The following is an 18,406-nucleotide window of genomic DNA, read 5'->3' on the forward strand; positions in this document are numbered from 1 at the left end:
GGCAGTACCCACCTAGGAAAGTGGAGAAATCTGCCACACCCGGCCAAGTCAGGCAGCATTCAGGCCAACACACTTTACGCCCAGCCGAGCAGAACACTAAGGACAGCAAGTGCATCTACATATCTCCAGGTTCCATCATTAAGGAGAGAGGCGGTCCTCAGGGAGGCTCTGAAGTTCCTGAGCGAAGATCATGTCAGGTGCCTTTGGTCTGCTCTTCCTATTTCCTTAGCTCCGGTGGCCTCCTAGCTCCTATTCCAGCTCCTATTTTGTGTTTAGCTACAGAAATTTCTCTCAATTAAAATAAGACAGGCTCTAATTACAGTTATTTACTCTTTGTAGAAAGTGTGTTTATGCCAACGTGTTATTTTCTAGGCTTTAAAAAAACCTTAAATTCTAATTGAACAATAAGATTCATTTTATTTTAAATTTGTAAACAAGAACTGCAGATTATTGGGACAGTGGAAGCTCAGAAAACGATCTTTCAAAGAATGCTCAGGGGATTGGGTTAAGAACATTTGATAAATGTCCCCCTCACTCCCAGCCTCCCCACTTGCCTAAACAGGATGATCTCTGGATACAGGTGCTGGGGTTTTGTGCTAAAGGCTCGGGACATGGCTGCAGCTTTGGCTATATTTTTAAGCTATCCCCATAGACTGTGCCCTCCTTGCTTCTCCACTCTGGTCTCCCCACTCTGTCTCAAGATTCCCAGGTGCCAGGAGAACGTTCTCTTGGTATCCTTCTCCTCTTTCTACCCTGTTGGCCCTTGGCCAGGATTTCTCGCTCTCCAGCTCAGGAGACTGGACTACTGTGCAAAGGGTGCCCCAGTTGTGTGTGAGAGAGACATTAAATGGGAACTTACGGCCCTTTATAAAACACAAGGAATCTTAGTCAAGGTGGGGGGGGGGGACATTTAGATATGACACCCCATGTGGAGAGTTGTAATTTCAGTTACTGAGAAATTACATTGGAAGCTTATGTCTATATCCATGTGGATAAATTGTGTGTGTATATGTGTGAGTGGGGAAAATGGGAGCTAGGATGGGATGAATGGGACTGGTTGGTGCCAGGCTGACCAAGTTAAATAAAAAATACATGGCTCAGATTTTACACGTTAGACTCAGATTTTAGATATTGGAATATGGGGGGAAATGCCTAAAACTCTGGTTTATGTTAAAGTGACCTTTAATTTTTGTCATTAATGTGAACCCTTTTCATGCCTAATAATTATATAGGTAGGCGTACCCTACCGTATAGACAAGGGTATATATGCGTATTTGACATGTATGAATTGAATACACACAAATATATACATCTTTGGCCAGTTAAGAAATTCCATATCAGCTACTCCTCTTTATTTCATCAGCAATTTCCTTGAGCCATGTCATTTTTAAACAGCTGACTTCTATGGCATTATACATGGAAGGCTCCAGAGCAAAAGTTTCCACCCCCTGTTAATAGGTCCATAATCACAGAGCTGGGTTACTAAAACGCTGTTCTCACTAATTTTTTTAAACAAAATTGCTTGAAACAGTGATATACAGTTTAAAAATGAATGATCAAATTCTTTATTGTCACCTCAAACTAAATGAGAAATAGGTGACAATGTAGAAAGAATGCGGAGGGAATTCCTTCTGTTCTACAGAACGGTGGCCACGGAGGGGACCATCTTGACCTTTTGAAAGCCAATCTTTCAACTGCATTCACCTGTGATGATAAATTTCAGGCTAACACCAATGAAGAGAGTGGAGAGAGAAAAATGAAACCCTTTGCCAGAGCTTGGCTGGGCAGCTGTTATTTTTTGTTAGGGATATTAGAGTTTGTAAGAAAGTGCCCCTTAAGGAATGGAATGCTTATATGTACAATCGTTACAGAAGAAAGTCCTATGGAAAAACCTACCGGTAGAATCCTATAAACATACATATACAGAAACCGATGAGGACCTAGGACCTAATAGACCCTCACAAGGCAGCAGAGTGCAAAATCACCCTGCCTGCTTCCATTTTCCTTTCGAAAGTCATTTATTTTTATGTTTGTCTTTTCAAATAATGCCATGACGGGTCCTGACCTTGAATCTCTCCACCAGAGGAGATCTGCAACTGCTCTCCTGGGTGGGCTGCTTCTCCTCGTCCCCACGGGGCCTGGAACCGAAGCTTCAGCCTGTTTAACCTCTGGTACTTTTGCAGTGTGCACATTTCCAACGGCCTGTCCAGCATTCTGATTTAGCAGATCTGAGATGAACACAGGAATCCGCATGTTTGACAAACAAACCAGTGAATTTTCATACAGGGGGTTTAGGGAATCACAGCAAGTAAACACTGCCCTAAGGCTAATCTTGTTATTAATTAGTTATTGTCAGCTAAAAGCGTTTCTTCACTAGAGATGAGAAACAAAACCCAAACTTAAAGCCTCAGGGAAAATTGCAAGTTGACAATCATGTTCTAAAGTGTTGCTTTGACCCTAAATTTCAAGACCACCATTCCAGATAGTATTATTCTCATAGAATAATCATAAAGTTAAGTTCTTTATTTCACTTTGAAAGAATTCTAGAAAGGTTAAGTATCAACAGGTGAGACCTGGAGTTACTAGACACCCAGCTGGTGCCTTTTTGTTCCAGCTCCAAACCCAAAACACACAAGTGATATTCAGAACGCTGCCTCTGAAATCCCACAATGTCCTGGCAGCTAAGTCATTGCGGGGGCCTTTAATTATTTACTAGGGCTGAGCTCCTGAAAGTGGAATTTCTGGATCAGAAGCTAATGTTTAATCTAAAGGCTTTGGATGTATAGCCAGATCACAATATGAAGTAATCATCGTAATGAAATCAAACATATAAATGCTTACAGCATGCCAGGCACCGTATTCGAACCTTCACCACGACATTAAAATTTGATTTTACCATTATACCTATTTTAAAGATGGTTAAAAAATCGAGGCCTAAAGGACTTAAAAAATTGGCCAATTTCACATATCCAGAAAGTAAGAAAACCAGAACTGGGACTTAGGTCTTCCTGAGTCCAAACTCTTGTTGCTAACCACTAGGCAATGTTGCCTTCTGAAATTGTGCTCATGGACACTCACACCAGAAGAGTATGAGAATTCCTGTTTCCCTGTACACCAGCCAGCTCTGGATAGTACTTTTCTATTTAAATTGCCAGTTCAGTGGGAACAATTACTGGTTTAGGAATGAACTATTCTTTTTTTAACAATAGTCCTAGAATTCAAGTTATGCTCATATACAGAGACTAATTCCTTCCCCAAAGGTTTCCTACTGTGGAGCTGCTCTGGAAGACCAGACGGCAGACAGTCTTTATACACTTGGTGGTAAATGGTTCTCAGACCCTCTCCGATGTCATGAACTAGGTGCCGTGGTGGGACTGGGAGTAATGCTGCAGTGCCTGTCACTGGTGATGAGACTTTAACTGAAGAAAGTTAATTGGTTTTACTCTAATCTGTTTACATATGACTTCTGAGCTCAATTTCTCCCCACGCAGATTTGATATTGTTTTGAGCCTTCAAATACATAATACACAGGACAATTCAAAAGAAAACAAAAGAATTAATTTTAGTTAAATGAAAGGAGGAAAGAAATGTATCAGGTGTAGGGTTTGGTTACGATAGCAGCCGAGTTCTAAATTTAGCTGAGTTCTTGACAAAGAAACATAAAATGTTCTATAGTTCCCATTGGCCTTCCCAAATGGAAGCATGTAAGTTTTTCTGGAGAGCGAGCTTTCTGTCTCTGAAGTACAGGCTATGAGATAGGGGTGCCTTGGTGGCGCAGGTGGTTAAGGGTCTGACTTTTGGTTTTTGGCTCAGGCCCTGATCTCAAGATTGTCAGATCGAGCCCTGTGTGGGGCTTCCGCTCAGAGTCTGCTTGGAGTTTCTGTCTCCCTCTCCCTCCCCCCTGCATATCTGTGCGTGCATGCTCTCTCTCTCTGTCAAATAAATAAATCTTAAAAAAAAATTAAATAAAATAAAGGATACCAGATAAAATGATGGATGATGGCTTCAGGCAACAGTGTTGTAAACAGAATAGTCTCCAAAGGAGTACTTCTCACATGTGAGGCCAAAGAGAGGCACTTCTTTAATAAAACCATACTAGTCAACATTGTCTTCTAAAAGTTTAAGAAAACGAGGTGACGACCTACTGCAAGTGGGAAATAATGACCCCAGTGACCCTATTTCCACAAGATTTAATACTATCAGTTTTCTGATCAATGAATGTATAGTGTTTCACAATCTAAGCTCTTGTTGGTTATTGAGTAAGACATCGAAAATTACCTTAATATGGGCCATTCGTGCATCAAAACATATTAATTCTTGAAGCTTTTAGCTGTACTTGAGTGGAAAATTCACGGCTTTTTCTCTAATCACCACAAGCTATTAACTTCTACGTGGAATCCACCCTCCAAAAAAGGCTTTGACATGCAGAGCTATTCTTGGGTACAATATAACCGAAGTATATTATCCTAGCATAGGTCTAAGGTTATTTATATTTTTCCAAAGTCTAAATTTATTATTAACACAGTCAGAATTAGAGTGCTGGCAGTCATCATTTTATCTAATTTCCAAAGTGGTTTAACCACGATTATTTTGAAGAATCAGGCATACCTTCCTTAAAATATAAGGTTGGAAACTTTTGACCCAGTATTTCTACTTTTGGATATTCATTCTAAAAAAGCATTCAAAATGTGGGTGAAAATTTTGATCTTTAGTAGTGCTCTACGGAACATGCGACATTATGAGCCTCAAATGCCTGCCTGATTGTACGGAAGCATTATGATACCCTGGAGTATTTGGCTCTTGCTTATGGTTTAGAGAACACTTCGAAAATAAGCTCCTTGAGGAAGGTAATTTTGTGTGTTTTGTTCTTTCCCATATTCCCAGTATCAGAAGTGCTCATTATGCTTTTATGTGCACTCAATAAATATTTGCGGAATGAATGTGTATTTAGTCATTTATTAACGAAGTTTTAGTCAGCTAAACTTAAGTACCTGGCATTGTTCTAAGTACTTCAGACATAAGTTCTAAGAACTTTGGTACTTTAACTCTTTTAATTCTCACAACAAAACCTTGAGGTAGTTACAACTATTGTCTTCATTTTACAAACAAGGACAGAGTGACCCATGAAGTGAGAGAACATGTTCAGGGTTGCTGGCATTTGAACTCATGCGGTTTATTTCCACTGTCCATGTTCTCGACAACGATTGCCTGGTGTAATAATGTATATTAAAATGGTAGCTTGAAAGAAGGGACAACTATTCTAATCTTTTAATTTGGTTTGTTTGTGTGGACTGTAAAATATTCCTCCTCATCAGAACAAATGAGAAGATTCCTTCTCTATGTCCAAGGTATGGTTTGTCACAAAGGACCAGAGAATGGTTTAAAAAAGCTGAGTTATGGGATACCTGTGTGGCTCAGCTGGTTAAGCATCTGCCTTTGGCTCAGGTCATGATTCCAGGGTCCTGGGATCGAGCCCCACATCGGGCTCCCCGCTCAGTGGAGAGCCTGCTTCTCTCTCTCCCTCTGCCATGCCCCCCCGCCCCCATTCATGCTCTCTCATGCTCTTTCTCGCTCTATCTCAAATAAATGAAAATAAAATTTAAAAAAAAAAGCTGAATTGATTAGATAAAACTGTCTGAAATAATATGTTCATAGAATCTATTTACACAATTCCTCTTTCACAATTGCCTGGAGGTAAAAACAAGGTTACTACAGCAGAAACAAAATAGAGTTTCGCTGACTCCCTAGCCTTCCTCCATGGAAATCCCAACCAGCTCAAATTCTACACCCAAAGAGTTTTGAGATTCCTTTGGGGATGCTTTATGGTGAAATGCCATGAGTTGCTTTAATTTTTTTTCTGGACGGTTCTTCCTCTTTGTTGTGATTAATTCTGCTAAAGGGGCATGCCTGAATGGCCCTTTCTAAGGGGACTCTGCCTAAAATGTGTCTCCTGGATTTCCTGGCACTGCTGGGGCCAGATGCCTCCTTCAGTTCACTGAGTTCTCAATTCTGACACTCAAAGTTGAGCTACACTTTTGCAAAAAAATGATAAAATAGTATTGTCTAGTAGTACTTTTGTTCTTAAGGGGATTGTAACTTATGGCTCTTTCGGATTTTATTCACTGTTTTATTGAAGCTCCTTTCCCTAGAACTTGAGCATGGTGCCCTTGCACTCAAGAACGTGTAAGTGACGGAAATCGTCTTGTGCTCAGAATCACCTCTATGATGCACTCTGCTATTCTTTCACTAAACGTGTATATCTTGAGTAATGTCTCCCTCAAGATGAATATATTTCAAGGCACCTTCCCACCTGTCATTTAAATAGAGCCCTGCCAGGTTGACCTGACTAGTCTTCCAGATATGCCCAGACATGTTGAATCCTAGCTTTAACACAACTCAGGTTCAAACTGGATTTCATACTCACTGAGATAAAAAAGGACAGCATTTTGCAGATATGCTTGTTTGATTATTCTTGGTGGTGTCCCCTTCAACTTGAAATAGAGGTAAAAGTTGCCCTCCAGAAACTTAAGCTGTAAAATCAATTCCTTAATTGATCACCTTGTATCACAAGGAGAAGGGAGAATGACTTTGGGGTCTGTAAGACTGTAACTAGGTTGAGGGTGTTAGCATATCTAGGGAAGAGTAGCAACGATATGAACAAAGAGAGGCTGGGTGCGATTGGGAGCCTAGAAAAATGGAAGTTAAACAAGCAAATGACGGTAGAGCCGGCCGTCCACTCAGAGGGAGAACAGACTTCAACTATGTCTATCCTAATAGTGAGGATATTCCTAATAGAGCAGGTTGCAAAATGTCCTTCTGCACAGACGATTTGAATTCCATTGGCAACACCATCCTACTTGCAAGAATGATGAACTGGATTATCATGCCTAATGCCATGAAATATTTAATTCAGTTACTTTCCCTTGTTCTGATTCATGTACTTTAATATTACAACTTTTCCTACTGCGACTACGACTGATTCTTTTGAATGCTTAATATGACAGCATTCAAATACATTTTCTCATTTTATCTTCTGATCATCCATATGAGAGAGGCAAGGACTACTGTCCTAACGATTTGGGTGAAGAAACTGAGGTTTAAAAAAGGTGTGAGTCCAGATTTGTCTAAGTTCAGTCTTGACCCTGAGATTTGACCTCAACAGGTGTCTGTCTGTAGGAAAATAAGGGAGGACCAATGGGGCATTAATTTGTCTTATACAACATATAAATTCTCCTTTGAGGACTAAGTGAATTACAAGCATCGAGCATCAAACACTGTATATTCATTTAGGCCAAATCCTTGCCTGCATTCTCAAAACATAAGATTTTAATCTTATGGATTTAATAAAATTGGATTTTTTTCTTTAGTCACGAGTTTTGCTTCTCAGATGTTATTTATTGTTTTAATAATGGTAGAAAAGTGTATAGAGTATAAAATAATCAAAAGCTGATTTACTATTGAAATTGAACCAATGGATCTAGGATTTATTGTTTTCACCCCCTAAAGTCCACATTTTTCTATTCTTTGGCTTATGGTTCCTCTCTGTCTCCACACACTTCATGATTATTTTGCTTTTAGTTCCTGTACAAGGTTAAAATTGATTTTTCGGAACTTCCAATAACAATTTATAAAGGATATAACTCCAGAGGTGGCATTTCCAGCCGAAGTGCTTAGCTTCTATCTGTTAATTTAATATCACAAACTTCTTTCTTTAGCACAATAATTTATTTCTTAACAGAGGATGTGTGAAGGACAAAAAGTGGGCTAAGTTAAATGGTACTATTTCTGCCAAAGTGTTCTTGAGACATTGACATTATATATGGAATGTAATAGCCACGATCATTAACTCAGAAGAGCTTTGATGTGAAGGTAGACCTCTCACTAACACAGATATAACATTTATACCATGTTCCTTCTCCAAAATTCAGAATTATTTATTGAATTTCATATCCACAGTTTACTAACAAGAGTGTTTTAGTTTTGCTCTTTCATATGCGATATGCAACCATATGTACATGACCTGTATATTTTTAGTGTTTCTTTGGTCCTTTTTTTTTTTTTTTGAGGTCTTTGGGGTGTGCTCACTGTCCTTATTTTAATGTCTTAAAATGCTCCATACTGCTTCTCTAACCCTGTCCATTGCTCAGTACTGATATAATGAAAGACGTTAGGAAAACCCAGTGCAAGAAGAGTCTTCTCTATAGATTCCCAATGTTTTTCAATCATGCTATACCAGCAACGTGTTTTTTTTTTTTTGGCATGTTGTTTTTCATATAGAGTAATAATTGTGGTTGTTTTTATAATCAATTAATATGATGGCTTAGAAACATTGCAACAATGACCAACACTGAAGTAGTGTTTGGACTAAAATCCTAAGGGTAAGTTTCTGAACTACTTGGCAGTGCTGTTAAGGAATATTCGTAATCATGCTTGCTTGCTTCCTTCCCTCCTCCCTCCCTCCCTCCCTCCCTCCCTCCCTCCCTCCCTTCCTTGCTTCCATCCTTCCTTTCTCCCTCCCTCACTCCCTCCTTTCTTTCTTCCTCCCTCCCTTCTTCCTTTCCTTTCTCTCTTTTTTTCTTTTTTTCTTTCTTTCTTTCTTTCTTTCTTTCACATCACTCTGAGTCTGTATTGCTTCAGTGTGACTACTGGCTTGAGGTCATTTGTAGGTCAGGACTCATCGTGGTATTCACACTGCCTAGGACCTGGCACTTGCTCTCACGTGACATGGTAGGTGCTGAAAGAATATCAACTGTAGGTAGACCTGGGTTCCCCTGAGAACAAGATCACTGATGTTCTGGAATAAAATATTATGTAATGCCAGCACTTTTCTTCCTGAATGTATCTTAGAAAGGCCATTTTAAAAGTCTTTATTAGGAGCCTCTCAAAGAAGGTTACAGCATTATTAAGGCTCAAAGATGTTAGGTCCTGTTTTATTATTTGCCAAGAATATGAGCAACATTCTAAAATAAATACTACAATATGCTCAGAAATTTCTGCAGGTTTTTAAAACTTTAAGCTAAGTGTGAGGGTTTTATGAGAGCCCAGTGAGTTGGCTGTGTTAGCTATCTAGCCTGGAGCAATGGGGAGACATGTACATAAGAAACTAACTCTTAATTCTAGGGAATAAGCCTTTTTAAAAATAAGATATTCTTCACCCACTTTTGTACTCTTATATTTTATATTTGAAATTTTATCAATTTATGAAGTTAAAAGTTGGCAACTTACTGTAGACAAAATCTGTTGTAATATTTACTTCCAGATTTCTCTGAAAGGGAACACACTTAGCAACAAATACTAGAAATACTTTCAAGAATATGACAGATGATTTTTTACATCAACTAGGTGATGAGTTACCACCTGTCAAGTTTCCATTTGACCATTATCTTTTATCCAACATTTACCCTGTCTACACCTCTAATACACCATGGATTTAGAACTTCCATATTTACCCTGAAGATAGTCACCACTTGGGTCAAAATCCAAGGAAAGGAGACTATCAGATCTGTTTTGTCTTGTGGTTTTCATATCATTTCAGGATATGGTTTACAAATGATGCTGCTTGAGGCTCGATGTGTCTCAAGTTACAAAGTGGAGAGAAGTTTTTAATATATTTTTCCAATTTCTAAATAATCATTTGAATAGTAATAAAGCAGAGTTTGAGGATTTCATCACAAAGTTTAGTGTTGAGTTGTGGTTTAAAATGAGTTGAGGATATATTTTTCTCTACAGTTTTCATTAGAAGATCACTAGGTAAATCTAACAATCTACAGAAAGATAAGTGGGGATTTTTAGTCCCAAACGTTCCATTAAGGTGATATTAGATCTTTTCTCCACCTAGCTGTTTGGTGTAATGCACAATGGAACAGATACAATGTGCTGTTTTGCCAAATGCTAGTTATGGAAAAAGACTGTAAAAGTAGAATGAGTTTATAAAGACTGGATAAAGAATGCTATTTCTTTTTTTAAAGATAGATTACTTACTTACTTACTTATTTATTTATTTATTTAGAGAGTATGAGAAGTGGAGAGGGGCAGAGGGAGTGGGAAAGACAGAATCTCAAGCAGACTTGAGACTGCACTGAGTGTGGAACCTGACTTGGGGCTCAGTCTCATGACCCTAAGATCATAACCTGATCTGAAACCAAGAGTTGGATGAGTAACCGAATGAGCCACCCAGGTGCCCCAAGGAAGCTATTTTTCAAATATGAAATGTAACTCCTAAGTATAACAGGCAGAAGGGGACTACCGTCTAAGGTATTAAAAGCATAAAAAGATTATTTTGTTATATACCACTATTCCTTACATATGAAATGCACTAAATGATATCTTTGAATGACTGAAGTGTTCACATCAGTTTTATTTACCAACACAAACTACACCAAATTGTATGATATAAAATTATACATTATTTTCTGTCAATACGAATTTATAATTTGCCAAATGCTTGAAAGTCCAGAGAAGCAAAGAAATCATTATGTAATATCTATATTTCAAACAATTTTAAAGTTCTCTTATTGCCAGAGTTAAGTCACATATAATTTCATATTCATCATAATTTCTATCCATAAATAATACTTAAAACAAAGCAATAAGGAAAAGCAAATTTTGAAATGAATTTACAATAATTTTATATAGTCTAGATACTGGCAAATGTTGTCTTTCAATTTTTTTTTTCCGAACACGTTTTAGGCTCTGTGTCTAGTTATCACAAATCACATAGCAATATATAGAATTAAGTTTGAAAATCTGAGGCAGTTTATCACTGTGTTAAATGTTACAGAATGGAAGAAAGAAGCCCTGAGATCTAGTTCTGCCTTTTTCTTTATAAAATAAGGCAGCTGGATTATGACATCTTAAGTATTTCTGCAGCTTTATATTTCTTTTTAAGTATTATTTATTTATTTGAGAGAGAGAGAGATCAAGAGAGTGTGAGAGTGGGGGGAGGGGCAGAGGGAGAGAGAGAATCTCAAGCTGACTCCCCGCTGAGGGCAGAGCCTGATGTGGGGCTCAACCCCAGGACCCTGAGATCATGACTTGAGCTGAAATCGAGTCAGACGCTTAACTGACTGAGCCACCCAGGCGCCCCTGCAGCTTTATATTTCTAAGCTCCAAGAAAGATGTTTCAAATATTAGCAAAAGTTTCATTCAAAAATGTGAATGTTAAATCAAAATCACAACAAGATACCACCTCACACCAGTCAGCATGGCTAAAATTAACAAGAGAGGAAACAACAAATGTTGGCGAGGATGTGGAGAAAGGGGATCCCTCTCACACTGTTGGTGGGAATAAAAGTTGGTACAGCCGCCCTGGAAAACAGTATGGAGGTTCCTCAAGAAGTTAAACATAGAGCTACCCTAAGACCCAGCAATTGCACAACTGGGTATTTACCCCAAAGATACAAATGCAGTGATCCGAAGGGTCGCCTGCACCCCAATGTTTATAACAGCAATGTCCGCAAGAGCCAAACTGTGGAAGGAGCCAAGATACCCTTCAACAGATAACTGGATTAAGAAGATGTGGTCCATATATACAATGGAATGTTACTCAGCCATCAGAAAGGATGAACACTTAACCATTGACGTCAATGTGGGTGGAACTGGAGGGGGTAATGCTGAGCAAACTAAATCAATCAGAGAAAGACAGTTATCGTGTTTTCACTCATACGCAGAACATAAGAAACAGTGCAGAGGACCGTAGGGGAAGGGAGGAAAACAGAATGGGAAGTCATCAGAGAGGGAGAAAAACCACGAGACTCTTAACTCCAGGAAACAAACTGAGGGTTGTTAGAGAAGAGGTGGGTGGGGGATGGGGTAACTGGGTGATGGGCATTAAGGAGGGCACCTGATGTGATGAGCACTGGGTGCCATACGCAACTGATATGTTATTGAACACTCCATCTGAAACTAATGATGTACTATAAGTTGGCTAATTGAATTTTTATAAATTAAAAAAACATGAATGTTATTCAATAGCTTTTGAACAATGTGTTTGATTAAATCCTTTCCATCTCATTAAAAAGTTGGACACCGCCTCCCTATTCCTTGTCTAATTTGCACAAAAATTCACTTACAGTTTTTTATGGAACCGGTAGGGTGTTTTGTATTTTGAAGACAGTGACACATGTACATTAGCTGTCGTCCCTCCCGAAGCACAGGGACCGTACACACTTTGTTCAGCTCTGTAATCCACAACAATGCCTGGCGTCGTGTCTTACACAAAATGCTAAGCAAACATTTATTAAATAATTGATTGAACTATTACAGAAGGTATTAGCCAGAGATTTGCTAGATAAGCTACAGCATTCACATTATTCATTATTCATTCAACAAACACTTGCTGAAGGTTTACTGTGCACCCTATGCTGGGCTGGAGGCTAAAGAGATAAAGGTAAACACAGTTGCTGGAAGTAAAGGATCTCATAAACTCGCAGGCTGACATTTAATAAAGAAATTACCATACAGTGTGATATAGCAACAGCGTGAGAAGTGATGGTGTCTGGATGACAGTAAAGGGTCCGCGGACTAGAGAATGTTATCTCTGAGCTAGGTAGTAAAGGATTATTACGTGTTTGTGAAGCAGAACTGTGTGCCTGCAGGGTGGGTGTGGGTGTGTGTATTGATTCCGGGGAAAGAGAATGATCTGGGCCCTCAGAGAGGTGAGACACAGCATGGTGTGTGTGGGGCAGGCTTGGTGGAGGCGAGGATGGTCAGCATGGAGGGAAGAGCGTGGTGACAGATGAGTCTGAGTAGCTGTGGGCACAGGAGACAGTGATAGGCTTTAAACAGGAAAGTCCCATCACTCTGCTGGCTCTGTTGAGGATGGGTCGAAGAGAGTCCAGAAGAAGGAAGACCCACTTCTAAGCCCAGGTGAGAGACCCTAAGGGTCGGGGCTCCGCCGGCTTTGAGGTGCTGGGGGCAGCAGATGGCTACCCAGCTGCTTATTGCTTTGGCACAGAAAACTTAAGATTTTTACCTGTATTAACTCATATGGGTTTTTTTTTCCCTAGAAAAACACTTGAAACTTAAACAATACAAATTATGACCAAGAAGATGAGTAGAGAAATCCAAAAGTTATGCTCACAGGAGAGGGAAAAGAAATGGAAGAAGAAAGGCATGGCTAAGTGCCTGCTAATGAGTAGAACCTGCAGGACGTGGTGAAAAGGGTTCCTTTTCTGCTCCCATGTGTCCAATCTGTCACGACAGAATGTTTCTGAAAGAATTCAAAATGTACCTCTTCAGCTGAGCTCACTTTCTTAGCTATGAACTGAATTATCGAGGTCCACGTATTTCTTCGTGTACGTGTGGTCACTATAGATTTATTTCACCCTGCAACTGCATATACCGTGGCATCCCCCAAAACCTGTCCTCGGGGAGGGGGCAGTGAGCTTCACCCCGTAGGGGAGCTTTATCAAGCAGGCTGATAGAGGCGCGGGGCTAACAGTTGGGTGGCTTTGGAGATAAGATCTAAGTGTGGGTTGGGGAGCACAGAGCTACGTGGGTGCTCTCTGTTGGCGTTTCCTGCATAGACCTCTGGCAGAGAAATCCTGCCCCTCCCAGGGAAGAAATGGAGAAGGGATGGAGCTCAGCACTGTTCAATTTCCACGAATCTGCCTGATGCAGAGTAGACCCAGGGTAAGTGTTAGGTGTTAGGCAGAAGTTTGTGAAGGATTCTATTTTAAGAACAGAATACAAATCATATTGGAAACGAGCAAACACAACTCCTATACGTCTCGAACTTCATTAAACAAACCTGAATAGGTGGGTTTTTTTTTTAAAGTAACTGTTTATTACTGCTAACCAGATAATAAATTCTTTTTTGTTTAAGCTAGTACCAGAACTAATTCTATACCCAAATAAAGTACTTATGTCTGTTACTTTTATTTATCACTAATCATTAGTAAAACTTGTCATAAAGAGGCATCTTATTTCATATGGTATCCCACATATATTTTTAACCTTTTATTATGGAAATTTTAAATATCTACAAAAGTAGACGCAGCACAATAACCCCAATGTACTTATCACCCAGTGTCAACATTCAGTACCTCATCATAATCGGGCTTCCGTTTACCTTCTTACACTTTCTCTTGTTACTTTTTACATTTTTTACTTTAATTTTTTCTCCCTTTACTGTTTTAAAGCAATTCTTAAACATTTTATCTTTTTATCCTCAAAATTTTAGCATATGTCCCTAAAGATGAGGATTCTTCAAACAAGCAAACAAACAAACAAACCTAACTACAGTAGACTTCTCGCTCTTAAACATTAACAGGAATTCTTTCGCTGTCTATCTAGTCAGGGCTCAAATTTGTAACTATCTCTTAAATGTCACGAATGGATTTTTAATTGTTTGAGTCAGGACTCAAATAAGACACACACATACAATGGCCTAAATGTTTAAGACTTCATTAATCTATAGGTTCCACTTCACCTCACTATTTTTTTAGACATTTATTTAGTTAGGGCACCGGGTCATTCTCCTACAGTTTCTCCCAACCTGGATTTTGGTAGTTGTCACCCCATAGTGTGATTTAACATGTTTCTTTCCTCTCTGTATTTTCTGTTAATTGGTAATTGTATCTAGAGGTTAGTTCAGATTCAGGTTCTATTATTATTATTATTATTATTATTATTACTATTATTATTATATTTATTTTTTACTAGACCTTTTCATGGATGAAGTGCTTTTTCATTAGGAGACTCCTAACTTCTGGTTTTTTTGTCTTATTATGATGTTAACAGCTATTGGTACACAATACCTAGATCATCACATACATATTTTAATTTTAAAAGTTTTGATATAAAAGCTATTCAAATGGATTTTCTGAACAACCAAGATTTGTTGAGAGAGAATAGGCAAGTGTCGCCTGAGATTAACAACGGCAACAAAAAACACTTCTAAAAAAACCACGAATGCAAATAATTCCTAACGATCCCATCAAAGGTTTGTTTCATTTATCCAAATTACATGCCATGGATCAGCAAGCACCTTGACAAGGAAAGTTCTTTATGTGTGATATAAATCACCAATGCTTCCTTATTTAAAAACTGGATGATGATCACAGCTCTGTGACTCCATAGATTTGAGTTTCTAATGTTATGCAGAAGAACATAAAACCTGTTTATGCATTATAATGCAGCAATAATGTATCTTTTCGCAATCACTGGCATAACTAAATCTACTAACTTGCCTATAGCATGCATAATGACAAGTTCGCAAAATGATCGGAATTTTAAATTTTAATTCACCTGCCATCCAAATCCCCACAGCAATTAAAGAGAAAACCACACATATCAAATCAACAAATGACTTTAACTGAATAAGACTCAATTTATAGGGAGAGTATCTTCACAAGCCCTTTGAAGCCATAGCAAAACTAGAGTCCAACAGATATAATTGTATATTAAGGTAAGTCCTGATTGAAATGATTTGCTCCCACATCTTCTTTAAAATAAAGATTTATAGACGTTCAACAAAAAACATAATGTTAGTTTTGGTTGCCCCAAAGGTTATTTTCCCATGTTTCTGGCTACTTCTATGGAAGCAAAAATAAAATGAAGAGTTGAGATATTTATCTGGCTTGAGAAACGGCAAACTTTTTTCTGCGAAAGTCCAAGTAGTAAATATTTTAGGCCATTTGATCTCTGTTGCAACTACTTAACTATGCTACCATAGCAGAAAAGCAGCCTTGCACAATATGTCAATAAATGAACATGCTGTGTTCCAATAAAACTTTATTTATAAAATACAGGCAGCGGGCCTTTTTGGCCTGTGTGTAATAGTCTCCTGACCCCTAATATGGATAATTTAAGCCAAATTTTACTTGCAATTGAAGAAAATATTTTCTTCTCCCTCTAAATAATTGAGGTTGGCTGCCCACACTAATTGAGTTCAACAAAAGGTAGCTTAACTCTCCCCTTCATTTGGTATGTGTAGACACAGGTTTTGTTATATGTTTAAAGCAAGTCCTTTGAGAAGGCCAGCCACCTGTCTGAGTTTATTAGAATTAATGAGGGATAACAATGGATCGTCTTGTGTAGAACAAAAGAAATCTGTCAGAAGGAGGTTCAATACTTAATGGAGGCATTGTGCATTTCTCCTTGATTTTATAAAGCAACCACTTCAAAGTTGAAGACCAAAGAAAACTTGAACACCAGAAAAGAGGAGGAGAGAGAGAGAGAGCAAGAAAAGGATTTTATTTGTCAGGGTCAGAAATCAATCATTAACTGTAACATTAAACATGAACTTTGTATTCCTGTTACTTCAAACAACAATAACAATAAAACCTCACGATCCATTTAAAGTTGGCAACACTCTTTAAAGAAGTTGTCTGAATTGTCCCATTGTCTGAAATTAAAAATGTTTACTCTATCTTTGTTTACAATTAACTTTTGTTAGAACACCGATTATCTAATTGTATAAAATAATAATTCCTTGTAAAGACGTCTTGCAATGTTAAGGGTTTTAAAATAGTATATTTTTAATATGCTTTCTAAGCCCAAATGAATATATTCCAGAGAGCAAAGACAATTTATTTTAGTCTGAAATTTAAAAAGAATGTATCTATAATTTGTCTTGAATTTTCCAAGATTAATTTTTGGATGAATCTGGCAGAATTTAAATCAAAGTTATATCTTATTGTATTTGAAAATCTATAGAGGAGCCTAATGCGAACCCCATGGTGGACATATAAGGAAAATGCCTTTTAAGTTGTGATCAATGGAGATGCCCTGAAACCTAGAGATCCAGAAGGAACTTGATTTCTTAGGGTGAAGTGATTGTTTTCTTTGCTGGGGAGCACAAATACTTCTTTTATGCTTAGACTTGTTTCCAAAGGACATTTTCTGGAGGTTGTCCAACTTGTTTTGCTAATGTTAAAAAGATAACTCACAAACATTCAACAAATTATCTAACTCTTGCCATTTGCACTTTCCTTAATTCTATGAAGTGCCAAGTATTGAAGACTGCTCCACGGTCCACAGGCATTATGTTCTGGCTCAAGGGAAAATTAAACTTTTGAAACATAAGGAAAGATTTTACAGTGTGTAGTCTTTTCCTTCAAATGAGGCTTGACATTTGAAAACTTTAAGATTGAGGACACAGATAAATGATCTTTTTACATACAGAAGGAAGAGAAGGAATTGGTAAACAAGCTTATAACTGCTGTGTATAAAATCTGCTAATGATCCTGGTAATGGGAGACAGATTAAGGAATGCATTTTGCACGGATTTATCCCCGTAGCAGCTACAGTGAAGAACTACGATTTTGGCATTCTGTTCCCAAGACAGTTTTTGTAACGGGAAAAAAAAAAAAAAAAAAAAAGCAACACAGATTACACAGTGATGGACACTGTTAATTATATTTACATATTCATAGAGACGGTCTTCACACTACTTTAGCACAAACTTGAATTGAGATCTAAAACCAGTATTTGTACTTCATGCTGAAGCTATAAATATGGAACATGTCCTCAGTACTTGTTCTCGCTTGTGTGCTTCTGATCTCATCGCAGCAAGGCTTGTTTTGAGGGAATTTCTGGCTGCACTAGGCTCATTTGTACAGTCTTAGATCTGATGACCTTTACATTTCTGACCTCCGAAATAATCTTCTTCAGCTTTGGAGGAAAAAGAGATGGGTCAATACAGTTTTAATTACACAACTCCTGGCAGGGGCCTTGTTAACAGAATACAGACTCCACGATACGAAATGCGATCTAGGCATCCTTTACGTTTGTTTACATTTTCTTCTCCCTCCAATGGTACTAACTGAAGAAATACGGGTTTTAGAGCAGAGTGAGGAAAGACGGCTCATCTGCTCATTAAGTCTGAGACTATCCTTGTGTATCTGTTTTTTCTGGAAGCACATTTCCAATTAAAGCTACACTGTGGTTTTTTGAAAAGGATAAAGCGTTTTCTGGAAAATGAAGCACGTGGTGTTATCTATAGGGCAGCCATCACTCTAATATTATTTTGTGAGTATCTTTTGAGGTTGCCACCATTTCTGGTTTAGCTACACTGTTACATACAAGCGAGTCCGTAAGTTCTGACCCTGTGAAAGGCTACGCTTCCCTGAGAGGAGGAATTCTGACGAGGTGTCAGCAAGTTCTCGCAGATCCAGATCAAGACAACTACAAGGGGGATAACAAAATCCTTTCATGATGTTACGAATGGATGATTTTCAGTCAGAGGCTTTTAGTTGAGGATTACAGAGCCAGGCAAAAAATGACTAAGTTGCAATGCTTTGGAGAAAAACTTCATCTCTGTGTTGCCATTTGCCTTCTAGACATTTTCCAACAGATCTGGCCATGGGCTGGGATTTGTTTTAGAATTTGAAGGGTTTTAAAGGAGCGTCTTCCTAGATAACAAGAGTCCCCAGCACAAGAGCCCATCTTTGGGAAAGGAAGA

General features: G+C 38.4%; 1 protein-coding gene across 1 annotated transcript in view; it reads right to left on the minus strand.

The window, feature by feature from the left end:
• LOC130541898 (uncharacterized) overlaps nucleotides 1–18,406 on the minus strand; it is a 100,739-nt gene that overhangs the window by 32,939 nt on the left and 49,394 nt on the right. The window contains exon 3 of the mRNA XM_057303475.1: nucleotides 2,066–2,228. Within this exon, the coding sequence (XP_057159458.1) occupies nucleotides 2,066–2,228 (163 nt within the window). The remainder of the gene's footprint in view (nucleotides 1–2,065; nucleotides 2,229–18,406) is intronic.

The sequence above is a fragment of the Ursus arctos genome, unplaced genomic scaffold (assembly GCF_023065955.2).
Source record: "Ursus arctos isolate Adak ecotype North America unplaced genomic scaffold, UrsArc2.0 scaffold_27, whole genome shotgun sequence".
In the NCBI taxonomy this organism is placed as follows: domain Eukaryota; kingdom Metazoa; phylum Chordata; class Mammalia; order Carnivora; family Ursidae; genus Ursus; species Ursus arctos.